This window comes from Pithys albifrons, chromosome 2 (genome assembly GCF_047495875.1).
Source record: "Pithys albifrons albifrons isolate INPA30051 chromosome 2, PitAlb_v1, whole genome shotgun sequence".
Lineage (NCBI taxonomy): Eukaryota > Metazoa > Chordata > Aves > Passeriformes > Thamnophilidae > Pithys > Pithys albifrons.
In genome coordinates, this window is record NC_092459.1 from 43,971,497 (window position 1) to 43,990,776 (window position 19,280).

Below are 19,280 nucleotides of genomic sequence, written 5' to 3' on the forward strand. Positions count from 1 at the left end.
GTTCTCTGCTTCTGTAGAGGTGCTTACTGAAGGACTTGCTGCCAGCCTTCTGCAGTTCTTTCTCCTATCCTCTAATTGAGCCCCTTTCGTAGTTATAATTTGTCTGCCAAATGACTTATCAGTTGGAAAGGCTCAAGTCAGATACTACGTCCTTTTTTTGCTTGTTTTTACCTGAGTGCTGCCAGAAGAAAGAAGGGGTTAAAGCGTGGGAGGATTGCTAAGAAAAAGGGTTTGGTTAGTGACACAGAGGACTGCATCTCACACACCATAGTTTGTTTATTCTTCTGTAAACAGCAGAAAGAATTATCGTCATCATGGTAAGGCAAACAACACTCTAATTTTTACCCTTTTTAAACCCTGCTAGAAATCTTCAGGTTAATACACAGTTAACTTTTTTAAATCATGAAATTAACTGATTTCCATTAGTTTTATAGAACATCTCTTTAACTGACAGATGCTCCTGTTGACAGAAGGGGAGGGGGGAAACATTTTTGTATATGGAAATAACTAGCTCTGGGGAAGAGCAGATGGGAGCAGGCATGCGTTTTCTGACATGCCTGTTCTTTTTTGTCTCTCTCATTTCCTAAATGCTCATGGATGGATCTGTTCAATTTTTTTGCTTCTTAGTCTTTCTTGAGCTTTTTGGAAAGATTTCCATTCATTTGATTCTGCATTATTTGCTTCTTTCAGTTTCTCTGTTCTTTTTTAATACATCCAATATCTAAATCTCTGTGTTTGTCACCTAAGAATAATATAGGATATATACTTAATTATTTTTACTTATTTATCTATGTTTTTTCAGCTGATTATTTTCTTTAAAATAATCCATTAAACATGCAGGCTCAATATTCTCATTAATCGATATGCTGTTGCAAAAATGGTAATTTTCAATGTAAATTTGAACTAAAAATTTAGTTTTATGGTTAAAAAATAAATTTGATGCAGACAGGTCCTGTTCTCTTATGGACATGAACTGTTTTGCTAATATATCTTCACTTAATAGAAAATACAGTTTGTGGGAAAATATGACTATTAACAGTCTCACATTTATAGCCCCTTGGTTATTCAGGTAAGTTCCCCAATCAAAATAAATGCATTGTCTTCACAGAGAGCCTAGGTAAAGATGAAATTGTTTAAAATCCAGTTATTGCTGTTTATATCCTCTATATGTGTAGCAGGGAAAAAGCTGGAGAGGCAGGGAGTGGACTTGTTAAAGTGTGTTTCTTTAACTCTGAGGAGGACACTGTCAACCTGGAATATCATATATTTAAAAGAAATGCTAAAAAAAGAAGTTTAAAGAGTGTATGCCAAACTCTTGGTATTTGGAAGAAGGCAGTGTGGGAGTTAAAATAATGTAAGTTGTAGTTTTCATAATAGTAACCCCCCTTTTGTGGCTTTGTGAAGGGTCAGCATAAACAAGGAAAAATTATTACAGTGAATTGAAGTAATTCAAGTCTGTTTGACTGACAGCAAGGTAACTGGTTAAATTTAGAAATCGTTTAGGTTCAAATATAACTGCTTTTGTCCCCTTGGTGAATCACAGAAACAAAAGTGATTTAGGTCAAATGTTTTGTTAAGTATACTTTTCCATGCTTTTAAAAGAACACAAGCAAAAGCAGCAAGCCTTTATTTCCATCCGCAATTCCCTCCTTCTCTCCCCTCCCTCCCTCTCTCTCCCTCTCCCTCTCCCTCTCCTAGTGGCTATGGCACTCACCTGTAAGAGAGCAGTATGAAATGCAGCAGAGACTTGAGTGGATCTTGTGCTTCTCAGACTTTTCTCTCTCTTATATTGTTCCTTCCAGTTTTTCTACTAATATTTTTACAGTACATTGTGCCAGCAATACTCCACCAATACGAATTTTCAGCCTAACAAAGTTTGTCACTGCTAGTGTTAGATATTTGAGCCCCAGTCTGCAGAATGCTAAAGCCTGAACAGTAATAGTTTATTTATTTAAATATTTTTGGCTAATGCACTTTTTGGGATGTCATGTGACTGCTAGAACTTCAAGGCTTTCTGTTTCTCATGGCTGGGTGAATTATAATACTGTGATTTAAAAATACTCATAAGTTACTGGCATTCCAGAATAATCTGGTAGGGATTCTACAGGAATTGTTGAAGATAGAAGGGTCTCAGAATTTTCACATTACTTGAAATCCAGCTATTTATGACCTCGTGAAGCTGAAATATACTCTTCACTAAATGGTTTGTTGCTTTTTCCCCCTCTCTGAAGGTGAACATGTGCTAGAAAATAAATGTTTAAATTAAAGAACTGTCTACACTAGGTATTACTACCTATTAGTTACCACAAAGTTGCTAATGACTAGTAAAAATACTACGTTTTCTACAATGTGTGCTCTAAGTAGAATTTTCATTTATGTTCAGCTGACTCAGATGAACTCATCTAAGAAAATAGCATCCAATTGATCCCTCAAGACACAGCCTGAAGTTCTGATTTAACAAATCACAGCAGCTCTCTCTCCACTGGAGATCAGCAAAGCACATGTTTAATTACAATGTTAAATTAGGGGTTTGGCTGTGGCAACTTACATTAGCTAATGAGAAAAAACCCCAACCAAAAACAGAGGAAATATTTTAATGCTAACATAAACAGGTATGAATATAAATACAAACAAGATTTGCATTTCTTGGTTAAGAAGGCAGCATTTTGCTCTCAGATTAGAACACAGCTTTAGAGATTCGTGCAGCGTGGTTGAAACAAGCTTCCTCCATGCTGTCCGAGGAACAGACAGGCAAGTCCTCCAGTTTTTTTCAGTTGCCAATGCCTTTGATCAGGGATTTCTCAACCACTAATATCTCAACAGTAAGAATGCTTGAGCAAAGAATACTTGAGCAGAAACATCTTGAAGAAGCCTGATCTGCAGAGCAAGGATGATTCTTCCAACATTTCTGTGTGGTGCTCTGGAAGTAAAGCATTCCTGTGCTGTGCTCTGTCAGGCTGGGCCCCACTTTTGAGTCTCTGAGAGGCTCGGTCTGTGTGCCCTCTTGCACCGGCAATACTTGCTCACCTACATTTATCTGAGTTAAAAATACAAGCTCTTCAGGGCAAGCACTCAGCCTTTTATGTGTTTTGAAAGAGGCTGTATATAATTAAGCTACTTTGTATGAAGGAATTACTTCAAAACCGTTTACATAGGGCAGCTATTTCAAGATCAAGAAAAAATCTTTAGGCTTGTTCCCTGAGGAAACAAGGCTTATGTGACTGGACTGGCTGGCTGTCCCTCCTCACTACCATCCAATACTTTTTGAACTTGTTGGACAGTTTAAACTACATTTGAAAGGGGGAGACGTCTCAAAGATAATTAAGTTCCCATGGACTTTATGAAAATTAGTGGCTGGGAATAGAGAAATCCAGATCCATAGTTCAAATACCTAATTTTTCCACGTGTAATCTTGCAAACCCCAAAACCTGGCTGCATGTGTAATAATGACTGCCAGGGTGATAATGTAGTTCCAACTACTTTAGAAGACTGACATCTATTTCACTTGCATATATTAATATGGTTAGATATAAATCTATATAAATAGATTGACATCATAATGAAGTTAAATTTCTCCTATTTTGGTGTTTTGTGAGTTTTTAATATGAACAGTATAGGCATCTTCCTCACACTTGTGAATGAATTTTCAGACAAATTAGTGTCACTCATTTCTTACTGGCTTGTATCAAGTATAAAAAATTCCTTTTTTTTTCTTAAGCTAGCACTGTTCATTATTGTCTTGTCCTTTCCCTATAACTAGTAAGTACTGGAAATACATACAATGTTTAAGAAATTAGATAGTAATTGGGCTGCATTACTCATGATTGTTGCATCTGATACAGAGATTTATAGTTGGTTTTGTTATCACTAAAGCACTTTACCTGTCTGAGTTGTATGAACTTAATGCAGCCCTCAATGTTCCTCTTTACTTAATTGTTTTGGTTCTACTGGTTGAAATAAGTCATCAAAGAGAGGTAAAAAATAGATATCAAGCTTTGTCATTTGCAGATTATTTCAGTATCTCAAAAGAAAAGAAAACACAAAAACAAAACCAAAAGCAAAACCCCAAAAACTTAAAGCTTAAAGTCATGATCATAGACTTGCCCATTTGAAGGCTGCTGATGGAACATCAGTGTGTGTGGGGACCCAGAACTTGGTGGTACAGCTGCTTATCAGTTGAATGAGTAAACCTTGCTTAAGAAATGTAAGCAAGAACAGGGGTTCCCATGATTCTGTTTGGTTACAGTATGATAAGCCAACTCTACCTAGTCCCCAGTTTAGGTTTTTCTGTGTTTTTCATGGGGTTGGGGTTTTTTTGTGTGCCTGGACAGGCCTTGCTGCTGTATATTCACTGGTATTAAGTAGGCTCTGCAGGGGTCTCCTAAACCAAGACCTTATTCCACTATTCATGGTTCCAGGAGTTTAGAACAGAGACCAAACATTAATCCGTTGATGAAGCAAAAACTTAACACTTTTTCAGCCAAAACAGGAAGTGACTGTGTAAAAAAAGTCATTTTCTTCAATAGCTGGAGGGCCAGACACACCACGGGCCGGGCTGCCCGGCCAGCTGCAGGGAGCTTGACCTGATGTCTTCCCTGCTTCCGCACTGGGCCCTTTAGAAGCACCGAAGTGAGACTTGCGTGGTCCTTCCTGTTGAAGCTGTTCCACTTCATATAAGTAATTAAGCCTTAATTAGAAGAGGACTAGTTGAGCATTCATTAAACATTAAATACTAATTGAGCGCCCGGGGAGAGCGCCGGCACCATTTGGCCGCGGAGTCATTCTCACGCCGCCGCGGCCGGGGATGGGGGCAGGCGTGGGGAGCCGCCCCGGCCCCCTTCAGCCGTGGCCCCGGCCCGCGGGCGGTGTGCCGGGGGCAGGCGGGCACAGACGGCAAGCAGGCGCGCCCACTGCGGCGAGGTGGAAAATGCGGGTTCATCCTCCTGCAGGGTTTTGAACCTAGGTGTCCTGGTGGCCGGGTGGTGCTGGCCCCAGCACCACCCGGGCCTGGAGGGAGCCGCGCCTGCTCCTGGGCGGCTGTCGCGGCTCGGCATCTCTGGGGTCGCGGAGCGGCGGGATTGCCGCTGCCCCAGGCGCGCCCCTGCACCGCAGCCGTCGCGAGGGGCGCGGAGACACCGCGCCCGCAGCTTTCGAGCGAGGCGGTGACAGATCGGTGCTGCTCTTGGGCTGCGCTGCCCCTTCCCCGAGCGCTGCCCGTCTGCCGGCCCGGGCGCTGGCTTACGCCGGGCAGCCTGCACTGTAGCCCGCCGGGGCGGCGGCGGCGCGAACCACCCGCCTCCACCCCTCGGTGCTTTTCCCTCAACATCAAAGGGCGTCGGTTTTGCCCGGGGCGGCGTTTTGCCCTCAATAACAAGGCGGCAGCCGCAGCGCGAGCTGCTGGGGCACGTACGGGGCGCGGCGCCCACTCGTGCCCGCCGCCCCCTCGGCGGCCGCGCCCGTGGCCGGGGGCGCCCGCGCTTCCCGCTGCCCCGCAGCCGTCGCTGGGGGCCGCTCCAGCGCCGCTGCCGCCCCTCCCTCCGCGGCAGAGGGAGGCGGCCCGGCCAGGTAGAGCCACTGCCCGCGGCCGGGGCGGCGGCTCGGGGAGGGCGGCAGGGGCGGGCCGGGGCGGAGCGCACAGACGGCCGGCGTCGGGGCAGCCGCGCGGGTAGCGGCGGGGCGCGAGGGGCATCTTTGCGCCGGGGCCGAGCCGAGCTGAGCCGGGCGGTGAGTGTCGGGCCGGCGATGGGACCCCTCGCTCGGCGAGGAGGGAAGGGGAGGCGAGGCACCCGCACCTGCGGAGCCGGGCGAGGATGTGTCGCGGCCAGGGGCGGGTAAAAGTGCGCCGCGACACCTTCCTCCCGCTTTTTCCGTCCTGGGTCGGGGAAGGACGGCGGCAGCCTTGGAAGGCTTCACCCTCCTGTTATATGGTGCGGGCCAGGTCTCATGACTCCTCTGGTGAGCTGGTACCGGGCCGGTTCTCCGCGGCCGCAGCTGCGGGGAAAGAAAAGGGGCGCGGGGGCTTCAGCGCTGGCCGGTCCGTGCTCTGCGCTGCGGCTACTCCCGTTCTTGGCGTCTCAGCAAGAAACAAGTTTGAAACGCGCCCAAGCAGCCTCGGTGCTGCTGCGGGGCCGCGCTGTCCTCGGGAGCTCTGGTACTCCAGAGTAGAAATATTCGCGGTGTTTGAAATAGACGTCTCAAAACAAGTATTCATCGTACCGGCATGTAAAAAGGGCGAATACATTAAAATGTAAATATGCATGTGTACTCGGCGATGCTGTTGCGTGTTTCCTGTTTACCATGTTAATTAGAAGTTTGTAAGGCAAAACTTCACCAAGAGTAATCCAGGGCAGTGTTTGACCCAGTAATGCTCACTGAATGATGCAGTGGCTTTCATAGTTCTGGGGTTTCTAGCCCAAAACACAAGCTAAGTATTTATTTGACTTCATTAATGAGAAATGTATGAATTGTAATACAACTTACGCCTTTGTAACTATTCTCTCCCGGCACAAGTGTCAAAACTGACTCAGCCAGTATGGAGAGGAAAGTTAAATTCCCCACTCTTGTTTTTGTAAGGAAAATTTTGACCATGCAAAACTGATCAAAGAGATGCTGTCTTGTAGGCACCAGGATGCTTTCCTGTATTATTTTGGGTGACGTTAACTAATTGTGCAAAAGTTTGAGATTTGGGACATATAATGCTGCTATCATAAGGCAAGATGAGCATACTTCTAAGCAAATCTAGGAAAAAAAAATACAGAAGGATCTTGACATTTTAATTGTTTTTCAAGAGTTTTGTTTTCTTTGTTCTTTTTTGAGAGCTGGTATTGTTCAGCAACCTGTTTTGTTTCCATTCACTGTGTCCTTTTAATTTATAGGGTGGTGCTAATACAAACAAATGTATTGCAGAAACAATTCTGACATTAACCAAATGTTTGTTTGTTTGTTTTTGTAGTCCACCTCACACCTTCCAGATTCTTCCAGAGAAGAGAATAAAAAGAAACCAGTTTTGGAAAGACTTGGAAATTTGTTTGGTACAGGGAAAAGGAAAAACGTCAAGAGTTCAGTAGAACACACTTCACATCATAGAGGAGGGAGGTCAGTTTCTCCTCACAGAGCACAGCCCATATACTGTAGGCACATAAAGGAAGGACATGAAGCTCCTCAAGTACAGCACCAAGTGAGAAACGTATGTGGTGTTTCTGAGGCACAGGAATATAATTTCAGTGGGGAAGTAAGACCACTGTATCACGATACCATTTCAGAATGGAGTAGTAGGGGAGTCTCTTCTGACAGTGAGTGGTCAGCAGATTGGAGCGGCAGCAGTGAAACTATTAAAAACTCTTTCTGTGAGAGTAGCCTGAATGTGGAAACCTTGGGACTGGAGAAAGAATCTGTCACAGATATAAATAATTCCACAACTCCAGATTTCATAAAGAGCTTGAGAAATTTGTCTAGTGAAGACTTAGAAAAGAGTATCTTAAGCCACAAGCAGCTTGTGAACACGTGGGTGTCTGAGGAGCCTGGGCATGCAAAACCAAAGGATTTGCCATACGAGTTGGAATCTGCAGCGAGTGAACACACATATTCTGCTAGAGTGTTAACAGTTGATATCTATCTAAGAAAAAAAGACGAGTTCCTTAATGAACCTGTGACTATTAGATCAGAAGATAATAGTAGTGATTTTGACACAATGGATAAAAAGTCTGCTAGTAAAAGATCTGGAAAAAGGAGAAAGTCTCAGTCATCTGGTGACATTCCAAATGGAGAGAGAAACCAGACCGAGACTACTGCAAGAGAAGAATCTGGTTTTGAGGATGATAACTCTTCTGAGGTATTTTCAGACAAGATAATAAACTCTGAAAGAAAAGTGAGGTCTCCTCAACAGACTCCTGAAAGGAATTCCTCTTCATCAAGTAATAATCAGGACCTAAAAGTTGGATCTGCTCACAAAGGGGCATCTAAAGCTGAAACTGACAAAGGCAAGCAGCAGGTCTCCAGTTCAACCTCTGCAAGGAGAAGATCATATAAAAAGAATCAGTCGGATGCTGTACCTATTTCCCCTACTGGTCTGAAGGGTCAGGTAAAAGATTACTCTTCAAAAAGGCAACCTTTAGCATCACCAGAGAATAACCCAGTGACAAAAAGAACTTCGGTGGAAAAGGGAGCTATACCTGTGGCTTTTGGGGAAGACACCTTGGAGTCTTCCAAAGTTTCTTTGACCACTAAGACAGAAGACAATGCCTTGGTGTGTGCTGAAGGCAGAAATGAGACCAAGGCTGTAAAGCATGGTAATGGTTTGGATGGAAGAACTTTCTTGCATACTGATGGGATTAAAAGTGGAGACCTGTGTCTGTCAGCTGAGAGACAGACAAATTCTGATTTAGACAACTCGAAGTTGAAGAGTTTGGATGCTTCCAGAACAGTCACAACAAAGATTAGCCTGTAAGTAGCAAACTAGCTTACCTTGTCCCTATAGCTGTAATTTTGTTTGCATCTGTGTTTAGAATTCTGTAGAAAAACTAGCTATGTATCTGTTGCCTATTTAGGTTGTTTTCACTTAAGAACAGTCTTTAAAAAAAAAACCCAAAAAACCCCACCAAAAACCATAATGACAGCTACCACTTAACAAGCACTGTAATTTACATGTATTAGAAAAATAGTTCGTTTTTAATTTTTTAGATGGATAGGGAATGTTTTTGTCAATTTCATTATATTGACTAACGATGTACGTTAAATCTGCTCTGTCATCATTGTTGTTACTCACATTAACCTGTCTGTCATTGACCTTAATGTAATTTTGCTGTCTGTAACCAACTCAGAATGTGATTGAAGATTTTGTATGTGAAAATCTTTGAATAAGGAATATGCTCACATTGTGCTTTGAAACAGCCTAAATTCTGCTATTATGAGGAAATGTAGGATGCAATGTAGAACTTATTTGTTCAAATGATAGCATAAATTACACTCCAGAAATTTGAATACGTATGGGTACTTTTTAAAGTGCATGCACGATGAATTTTGTAAATTTTTATGCATATGAATAACATCAGGTATTTGCAGAATTATGCATATATTAGTTTGCAGGTTTTGGTTTTGGACTTGAAGAAATTGTCATTTGTCAAACTGAGGTGATCAGTCTTTTCCTTAAGATTATAAAGAAGTGAATGTGTTTATAAATTTCACTGTAATCACTAGTATAAGCCTAGTGATTGATGTCCTGGATTCTGTTCCATTCTCATCCACAGGGAATTATTTTGTTACATTATTTGTTTCCATTGTTTGATTGTCATGACTATGTAGTCTGTGCAGTTGCACTCCTCATTCTGGTACATTCATTTACAGGTGTGAGAGTACATTGAATCCTATAGGCCCGTCAGAGGTACAGTGGGTGTTCATGTCTGTCAGAGGGATGTGAAGGTTCAACATGATGACTTAAGGCACACATCAGTTTCCAATTATGCTTCCCCTATCTGAGAAGCTTTTGAAGCAATTTCCCTTTCACAGTTTGTAATACTCCACATCTGATTTGTTAATTTGTAACTAAATGTAAAACTCCTAGTACTAAAAGTTGAACCGTGCCATTTTTGTACATGGCGACGCTTTGCTCTCTGGCAGTATAGATCATCAATAAACTCTGAAGTTGTACCTTTACAGGAAAGGTAGCTTTAATGTTTTTATCTTTGTCATCACTAATGACAGTGATACAATGTGTGTGTGACACAGTGTTTTGGCCTTATCTGCAGCTATAGGAACTTTAGCCCTGGGTGGGAACTGCTATATTGCTTATAATGTTCCCGATGCGTCTGATAGCTGTCACTGCACAGTGTCGCACTGTTTCTTCAGCCAAACAGAGTTATATGCTCAGATTACCTCTTATAATGTATAGTCATTCATCAGAACATGTGAACTATAAACCTGAATGTGGATTAAAATGCTGTAAAATGGGAAAGGAAAAGATGGTGCCCTTACTAGAAGAAGGTGTGTTTTTGTTCTCTAGTTATTGCTTTGAACAAGAGAACAGATAACTTTAACTTTTTTTATATGATAGATTTTTTAAAATAATCCAAGTAGTTTTCCCTTAAAAATGCATAATGTCTCTTACTAATGACATTGTGCCAATTCTGGGAATCAAATTTTTTAGAAACAATTTTAAAACAGGTCAGTTCCTTCAGTCACCTCCAGAAGTGTGGGTTCCTTGTAAGTAATGACAGCATTTTCTGTCTTTTCTACTTTTAGGTCTGTGCACTGGATAACTTGAGAGTCACAGGATACTTTCCTTCTAGCTTTTGAAAAGGAAATGTATCAGATTTGAAACTAAACTGAGGGTGATGGTACATCTTAATCAACAAATAAAACCTCAGGCTGTAGTTACTTGGATGTGCTTAGCAGAAAATTTGGCTTCAACTGTCGTATTTTATGTTCAGACATGGTTTTGTAGTTGCCTTTACATTTATGTCCACTTGTTGAATTATTCTGCAGTTTTCACATGCCATTTTCTTTGCTTGCCTCAATCTGATGTTTTGGCATCAGTGTTTTTTGGCACCAGTTACATGCTTGATGTGTGACTCACCTTCCATTTATGACTCTATTGGGAGAGGTCTAACTGCTTGCTTCCACAGTTTAGCTGCAAGGTGTAGCCAGAAAGAAGGACATTGGTATTTCTCTTGTGCCTGCTTGTCCCTAGCATTGCAGATTAGGAATGGGGAGTAGGAATCAGCCACACTGTGCTATTTCTTATAAACTATTTGCAGTGTTAAGTGAATCTGTCTTCCATCTTTCAATGCTTTCCCCCATATAGGGTGGAAGGCTTAAAGGTTACTCAAACATCATCTTCTTTTAAACAAGCTTAGAAACTCAGTTCTTGCAATAAGATGTGTCTTTTGAGTGTATTTAAAATCAGTATTTCTTCATGTGGAAAAAGGTGTAATGAAAATATTAGTAAGAGGAAGCCAGTTGTACTGGATGGAGCTCCAGGGCTGAGCTTTCTATTGCTTTTTGGTCATACCAGTTTGGCTGCTGCTGTGCAAAAATGCTGCAGAATATCAAATACAAAGTGTTGAAGTGGTTGTTTCTGCATAAATTTGCAGAGCTTAAAACTATACCTCTGAGGGGTTAGTTGTTCATTTAAAATAGGTTTTAGGTGTGGCTGATAAGTATCACTGTTAACCATTAAACTTGCTTGTGTCAGGGCATACAGGGAGACACAGATTTCATGGGAAAGATATATGTTGTTAAGTTCAAATAAATCCATGTAGTAGCACAAGTGATGGACTGACTAAAGAGTGGTATGGGAATGAGTTTATTAAGATAATTAGGCTGTTGGTGATACCACTTGAAAATAGGTAGAAGAAGAGGACAGAGGGAGTATGTGTCACTTGAGGAAAAGGAGAAAGGAGTGATCTCAGTATTTGGCTTGTTCATGTTAACTCGCTTGAATCTTATGCTTCTTTCTTTGGCTAAAAAGCTGCCTGAGAGCTCAGTGAACATCATTCATGTAGGTTAAAAAAAAAAAGAAGAAAGCATTTAAATACCAGAATCATCCTAAGAGATCATTTTTGCAAGCTAGTTTCTTTTATCTCTCAGTTTTTCCAGTCTTCATGTAGGGCAGTTTCTGCCTCTCCTCCCACCAGAGAGTGTTCTGGATTCCTTTTTGGAGAACAGGTCTCTCTTTGAAGTGATGGTGGGCTCCTTGACGCTCCTTATATCTGAGTGATAAGTTGTGAAGACATCTGCCTTGCATCGTCACAGCTCTTCATACTGTTTCTGGAGTAGGAAGTGATATGAACAAATCATTTTTCCTGGTTGTAGGTATTCAGAAGAAGGAGGCTTGAAACCCTCAGCTGCATGTCATCCACCTTCTGTCATAGTACATGAGTGTCCTGTGTACTTGTATATGCTTCTCTGTCCACTCTGATGGAGAAGTTTTCTAAGTGTTTCAGCATTCAGTTCTTGTAAAATTACTAGGGTTAGTTTACACAATTTAAATTGTTAGCTAAGTTTACCCGAAGGAAGTGAAAGAGTCCTCACATGTGGTGTTTGCTTAGCCAAGGTGGTGATGCAGTGACTGGGGGCAGTAACCTTTTTCCCCAGCACTAATGAGGCCAGAAGGTGTCTTTCAGTCAATTTAAGGTTGCTTCTGCAATGTAAGTGTAAAGGCTGCAAAGAATCTGGGCAGATGTCTTCAGAATTCATTGAAGAGGTATATGTAAATATTAACCAACTTATTATCACCTTAATGAATTGGGATTTGTTTTCTAAACTCAGTAAGGAATTGCATGAGTATAATTTATTCTGCCTAAATTTTAATGTCTGTCACTCATAAGTAGTTAAGTTCTCTGCCTCAATTGCAGACGCTGTAGGCTGCTGTATTCTTTGTTTTACTGAACGTTAGAGAACTAAGTACATGTTTGAAATGTATCCTTCTTACTTAGTGTCTAATTTTTTTTTTCATTTGTATAGTTACTTGTTTTTTAGTTGATTCCTTTTGATATACCAAAGTTTAAACTAAGTCTACCGAAAATTGTATTATAAGGCTACATTTTATTGTTTTGAAAATTGTTACAAGCCTGTTCCACATTAACTAAATATGTCACTCTGTATCACTTTGCTTCCTGTAGTCCAGCCAAGCCGAAGAACATAGAGCTGAATTTGAAAACACCTGCAAATCAAGATAGTTTAGAAAATGAACAGGATACTCTTGAAAAACCAGTTAATAAAACTAACAGCAACATTGCCAACAAAATTTCCTTGTTTGAAAATAAATGTGCTAACCAGAGCCAGAGGCTTACTGACATCCCTGCCTCAAAAAATAGTACTGTACCAAGCACATTTGTTGGCAGAGCAAAGCTGAAATTTGGAAAACAACCTAAAGAAAATGAACTGCCTGATAAAACGTTAAATAAGCAAAGCAGTCGTCTGAAGTTATTTGAGAATGGAACACCAGAGAAAGAAAGCACTGCAGACTTAAAAGGTAAAAACGAGGAAGGCTTTGCCTCTTATGAGGACATTGGGAAGCCAACAGAACTTAAAGTAAAAGCTGCAATATCCCTTTTTAACCAAAGCAGCAAAAGTGATGCTAGTAGTGTCTCTCTGAAGCAAGCAGAACCAGAATTAACCACAGCAAAAAAAGAAAGTTCACCTTTTAAACTAGCTTTGCACTCACCCATTAAAAGTGAAAATGCTCAAGATTCTTTCTACCAAAGAAATTACACAAGCTCAGAATTCCACAGAAATGAAGAAAAGATGCTGCTTAACACAGAGGTTTTATCACCTTGCAATAATGATAAATATCCTCTATCATCTCATCAGGCATCAAGATCAAAATATAAGAAGATGGAAAATGGAGATAGAAAGGCAAAGCCAGGAGATTTGACCTTTGCAGCACTGCAGGATGATGAGAGCAATCAAGAAAGTGTATTGGTATCAGAGCACAATGTCAGTTCCCAAAAGAGCCCAGGCAAAGCCTGTAATGGATCTGCTGAAGACAATAGCATTTTTGATTCCCCATCTGACATGAAGGAGTTTGCTGAAACAATAAAAAACTTGGAAAGCTCAGTTTGTTTACCCCAGAAAAAAAAGCGGTCAAAGCTTCCCAAGTCCCCAGCACCCTACTTCGCAATGCCTCCCATTCATGAAGACAACTTGGAGAAAGTATTTGATCCTAGTGTATTTACTTTTGGTTTGGGGCTGAGGAGGGAAAAAACACAGGATCTGTTACCAGCTCAACAACTTAAAATGCAAAGCCTGGAAACGATAGCCAGAGTCAGGCCCAAGCGTGCATCAACGGAGCAAAGTATCATATTCAAAGCTCTGCAGTCATGTAGAGAGGAACCTGTATTTACTCATGAAATAAATGGAAAAGACAACATTGATGGTACAGATGGTGAAATTAAGAGATCACGGCTTGAAAAAAGTTCCCTCTTCTCAAGCTTGCTGTCTTCTACACCTAAAGAAAAGTTTTTTAATCCTTCTGTCACCTCAGTAAATAATACCACAACAGCTTTTGCAACGGACTCCTCAGGAATGCCTCCCTTACAACTGGATGCTTCTGGGCCATTCAGCATGCCTCAAAAATCTGAGGTAATAAAGATAATTCCAGAAGTGAAACAATGTTTCTCTGCCTGCTGAATGACTGTTAATTTCGATTTTGCAATTCAGTCTCTTCCAGATATAAAGTTTCCAAGTTTTGTGGAGAAGTACATGCAAGCAGATAGTGCAAAAAAAGAACTAAGCTTACAAATGCCCGGCTATGGCAACCCTGAGAAAAGTTTTTCCAGCTGGCTAGGGCCAAGCAGATATGAATCAAATGTCCCACCTGGTTTATTAGATGTGGATGTAAGTATTGTGCTGTTTAAAATCTGCCTGCAAAGTTACTCAGCCTTTATATTTTCTGTAGGCTGTATACACACATTGTTTTGTTTCCCTCTTAGAGATATACATAGATTACAAATACATAGACATGAACTTAGATATGGTACCAGTTTCCTCTGTTGGGCTAAGCATGAAAATGAGATGGCACCTATTAACATGATTAAGGTTCTTCATGGTGCCCATGTTTTGAGACTTTTTGCAAATATGAATAGAAAGTGTATGTCTGAATATGTCTTCATACTTGATTTTGTATTACATTAAAACTGATCTCATGCTAGCTGTATTTTTTTTATTGTAAATTAGTAGAATGCTTTCTGTGAACTTCAGAAAACTTCTGTTGACAGTAATCTCTCTCCTATTCCAGGAAGACATTCAGCCATTGCACTGTTAAATAAGCAACAGAGCAAACTTTTTTTATTTTTCCTCTCTGTTGTTGGTCCTGGTATTCTCATGCATTTGATGGAAGAATATTCTTTAAGAACACTTTAACAACTGGATAGTAGTGATTATTGAAACTGCTGCTATGGTGGAGCTCTGTGTCTTGATCTGATTACAAGCATTTATTCCTCATGACTGAAGGCAGACCTATGTTTTCCCTTCAAACCAACTTTAGCGTGAAATATGTTTCTATTTTCTGTTTTACAAATTTTGAACTAAAGTCCTGTAGTATCTGCTATTCCTGTTCACGTGAGCTCTTATTGCCACCCAAGAGGAAAACTATACTCAGATCTAAGAACCATGAGAGGAAATATGTTCTCTGAAGTTTAATAGCCACATGAATGGGACCTGTGGAATTGAAGCAGCACAAGTTTGAGTGATACTTTTCAAAGGTTGTGTGCTGTATTGGTTCTACTTAAAGGAGTGAGGTAGTAGAAATAGTTCCTTTCTTTGTCTTCACCTTGCAGGAAGAAATGATCCATGAAACCTTTTGACTTTGAGAATGTATATTTTCCTCTCATGGAACATTTTTTAATTAGTGTGGGGATGAAAATTAGGGTGGGGGGGGTTATTTGCAGTGGTGTAGACTTATGCTGCCAGTTAAACAGGCTTTTTTACTTTGATGGTCCTGCTTGGATTTAAAAAATTTAATTTAAAGCTAAATGACTAGTATTGTTTTGGTTTGGGTTTTTGCTATTTAGAATGTTGTTCTTGAGTGGGTTTCAATTTTGCAGTGGAGTATGGAGGCCTGATGTGGCAATGCAGTGAGTATGCACCTAAGTGCACTTGAGAGAATTCTTTTAGTCTCCAAAGGGTTTCTGGAGTTCTGTGGCACTGTTGCTGACTGAAATGTCTTGCTCAAGTTAGACAGGAACCACAAATGTTTATATGATGTGTACCTACTGTGCATCTTCCACTGACTAAGAAAATGATGATGCAATGACTAGTGGGTAATGTGAAGGAAAGAGTAAGGGCAGCCCAAAACAATGACTTAAAACACAGAGCAAGTTTTAACAGGAATTGAAGCACAGGCTAAAAAACCAGTCATGCTTCAACGTGTCTGGATGAAGCCTACAAAAATGTGATGGTGATGAAGAACTCTGTCCTGAGACCACTGCTTGGTCAGTGTGCTAACTAACATGGTCTCATTAATTCCTTGCACATGTTGCTGGTTATCTTGGGCTGCAACCTATTTAGGAGCAGGATCTGTTTTGGTTTTTTTTGTCTGTATGAATAGTTCCTAGAAGAGTGGGCCCCTATCCCAGAACAAGCACTTTTGTCTTTGCTAGGAAATGAAATGCGCAATTGCAATGCTTGCTTTATTTGTTTTAGGATGACGTGATGCAACCACAACTTTCCCATATATTCTGTGTCATGTAATTTCCTGCTGATTTCAGCATTATTTTATATTTTGTATACCTCAATGTGTTTTATTTGTTCTGAATATTTTCTTGGTTTATCACTTGTTGCACAGCCTTACGATTTTTGAGGAAACTTACATTGGTACAAGGTATTAGACATGAAATTGATTGTGCTGGGTTGCTCATGCACGTATATGCCATCATGCCTCCTCAGTCTTCTCATATATTCCTTCAGAATTACTTCATGCTTTATGGTTTGACATTTTTAAACATTTAAAATTTTATTAATATCTTTATCATTGTAGAGCATGCACTTTATCAATGCTAGTAGTCTCAGTGTACGAAACTACTGGAGTATATAGGAAGCTGATCAGAAGGATTTTAAAGCATTTAAAATCTGAGATCAGTTGACTTCAGTGAGATAATTCAATGTTAAAAAAAAGTGTGTAAATTTATACATTTGTGGCAAGATGCTGTTCTTCAAGAAGAAGAAGATTGAAGTAGTAAGTAGGTATAGTTGAAATCTTACCAGCTTTTTACTATTCAGACTAGTTTTTATTTTGTTCTTCCAGCCCTATTTTTTATAGCTAATCATCTTTATTGAATGTCTTTCTGGTTTTGTGTGGGTTTTTTGTGATTTTTCTCTCCCCACTGTCTATTAGACACTTTCAAGAAATGGACAAAGTAAAATCAATCCCAGACCTGGCAAGGTAAGATCAATTTTAATATTTGTACTGTTCATTTCTGTATTTAAAGCATAGAAAGATAGAACTATATGTTGCTGGTGTGTGTTTTTCTGTTTTGTTTTTAAATGCAGCTGGTGATATACTGTGACTCAGACTGTCAAAAAACTGGTATTGAAGTTTTCCATGATGTTATGGATTGCAGTTCTTGGGTTCTGTCACCAACAATTTTCATTAAAGTCATCAGAGGATGGTAAGAGATGAATTTTTACTCCTTATAATTCGTCTCTCTAAAAAAGTTTTTGAAATAGAACTGGCATGTAATTCACATTAAGTCTGCCTTGTAAAGGCAATGTAGCATGGACACCTGTGAGCAAGAAATACAGCATTTTACCTCTGCAATAGGAAGTTCTGGACTAGGAAACCTATTTTGCTGACTAATTGAGTGTTACCATCTGGAGGGGTGCAAGACTTCACCAGGCATAGGTATGGGATAAAATAACATCTTCTGTCCAGCTATGCTGCCCTTTGACTCCTCTGCCCTTTAGGGATTCTTGCACAGTATTTGGATTGGGCTAAAAGGGTAGCAGGTAAGCTTAGAGCCAGGTCTAACACGATTAATTTCATGTCCAAAGGAATAAGATGGTGCTGTAGAGGTAATTGACTGTTTCTCTGACAAATCCAGAGGTATTTTGCTCTGAAAGTTATGTTGCCTAAGAGTAATTCAAAACAAGTTCATCTTCTGTTTTCTTTATAGTATCAGCAGAACAGCCATTAGTAGTGTGGCTAGCCTGGCAAGTTATGTTGTGGCCAGGCTGTAATGCAGTCAAATGGCAGCTTCTCAAAAATAATAATCTGATAGTAAGTTGCAGAAACAAGTGCTAGGTGCAATAGGAGGTACTGGCAAGCATGCTGATTGCTGTTTTGCTTCAGAAAACTGGAATGAAAACCTTTTGATCTGCGTAGACCAGGTTGTATTTTCCAGCACAGACTGAAGGCACTGGGTTTGGGGGTTTTTTCTGCCTTCAGTTGAGAACATAAGGGAGGGATTTGTATTTGCACATGGATAAGGATTTTATCTACTTATATCTTCCAACCTGCTGTTAAAAATGAAATGGTACTTGTGTACTTGAAAGTGTACTTGGGCGGCGTTATCCTTTGGCACATCTACTCCAGCCCCTATGGACCTGCAGGCTGTTGTTCACAGGATTCAAGTAGCTTCTCTGTTTATACATAATGCAGCATTTTTCAGTGTCAGTGTTTTCTGACCTATGAATTGGTTCTGATTAGTATCTCATATGGAAGTCCAGTATTCATAGACAGTAGTCTTTGCTGCCCCAAATCATCAATTAATAAAGGGGTGGAGGATTTTTTGATGAAATTACAATTCAGCAGTAGACATCTTTGGTTTTATCATTGCTTTTAAAATTATTAGAGACTGGAAGTTACTTGCATGAGCAGTGTTGGGCAAATAATCTGTATTAGGGAAAGCGTGAAGGGACTGGAAATAGTAATTCTTATGAAGGGATTTGTTAAATCGCAGCATGATTTTTGCAAATCACACCTGATAAAGCACCATTAAAAATGAGAATTTTTCATTTTCAGCTGGATACTCTATGAGAAACCAAATTTTGAAGGCCCCTCTATTCCACTGGAAGAAGGAGAGGTGGAACTCCCAGATATTTGGGGTGCAGGTAGTTCTGAAGAGCAAAATGACTGCAAACCTATAAAGCCTGCAGTGATTGGTTCAATAAGACATGTTGTTAAGGCAAGTAATAGAAGTAAAGAAAATTTTCTATGGATCTTAATCTGTAGTGATGTCTTATACAAAGTGTGATTGATGTCTTAGGACATGAATGTAACATGACTTTCAAATGCATGAAACAATTTTCCATGTTGAATCTCTTTTGTTTAATCACAAAATGCGTGGGGGGACTTTTGCACAGTGAGAATTATAGAAACATGCACTAGAAAGATAGGGCAGGAACAAAACTTAGGGGTTTTTATTAGAATAGCTGCCAAAATGCCAAATGCAGCATATGCTTTTGTAGCCTGGTCAGGCTACAAAAGAAAAGCATGACAGAAAACTATCAATAAATCTGTATCTGTATGTGACTTTTTATTTCCTTTTTTTTCCATTTTTTTCTTTTTTCCTTTTTTTCTTTTTTCGTTTTTTCCTTTTTTTCTCTTTTCCTTTTTCCCCCTTTTTTCCCCCTTTTTTCCCCCTTTTTTCCCCCTTTTTTCCCCCTTTTTTCCCCCTTTTTTCCCCCTTTTTTCCCCCTTTTTCCCCCCTTTTTCCCCCCTTTTTCCCCCCTTTTTCCCCCCTTTTTCCCCCCTTTTTCCCCCCTTTTTCCCCCCTTTTTCCCCCCTTTTTCCCCCCTTTTTCCCCCCTTTTTCCCCCCTTTTTCCCCCCTTTTTTCCCCCTTTT

At 40.4% G+C, this 19,280-nt stretch overlaps 1 protein-coding gene across 4 annotated transcripts in view; it reads left to right on the forward strand.

The window, feature by feature from the left end:
• CRYBG1 (crystallin beta-gamma domain containing 1) overlaps nucleotides 1–19,280 on the forward strand; it is a 97,063-nt gene that overhangs the window by 47,486 nt on the left and 30,297 nt on the right. For 2 of the 4 annotated variants that reach the window (XM_071548840.1, XM_071548838.1), the window contains exons 3-8: nucleotides 6,953–8,442; nucleotides 12,618–14,079; nucleotides 14,158–14,334; nucleotides 16,832–16,879; nucleotides 16,987–17,105; nucleotides 18,458–18,620. In XM_071548840.1, the coding sequence (XP_071404941.1) occupies nucleotides 6,953–8,442; nucleotides 12,618–14,079; nucleotides 14,158–14,334; nucleotides 16,832–16,879; nucleotides 16,987–17,105; nucleotides 18,458–18,620 (3,459 nt within the window). Of the gene's footprint in view, nucleotides 1–31; nucleotides 318–5,616; nucleotides 5,725–6,952; nucleotides 8,443–12,617; nucleotides 14,080–14,157; nucleotides 14,335–16,831; nucleotides 16,880–16,986; nucleotides 17,106–18,457; nucleotides 18,621–19,280 lie in introns of those variants that run through there. The other 2 variants (XM_071548839.1, XM_071548841.1) reach the window with 2 other exon arrangements.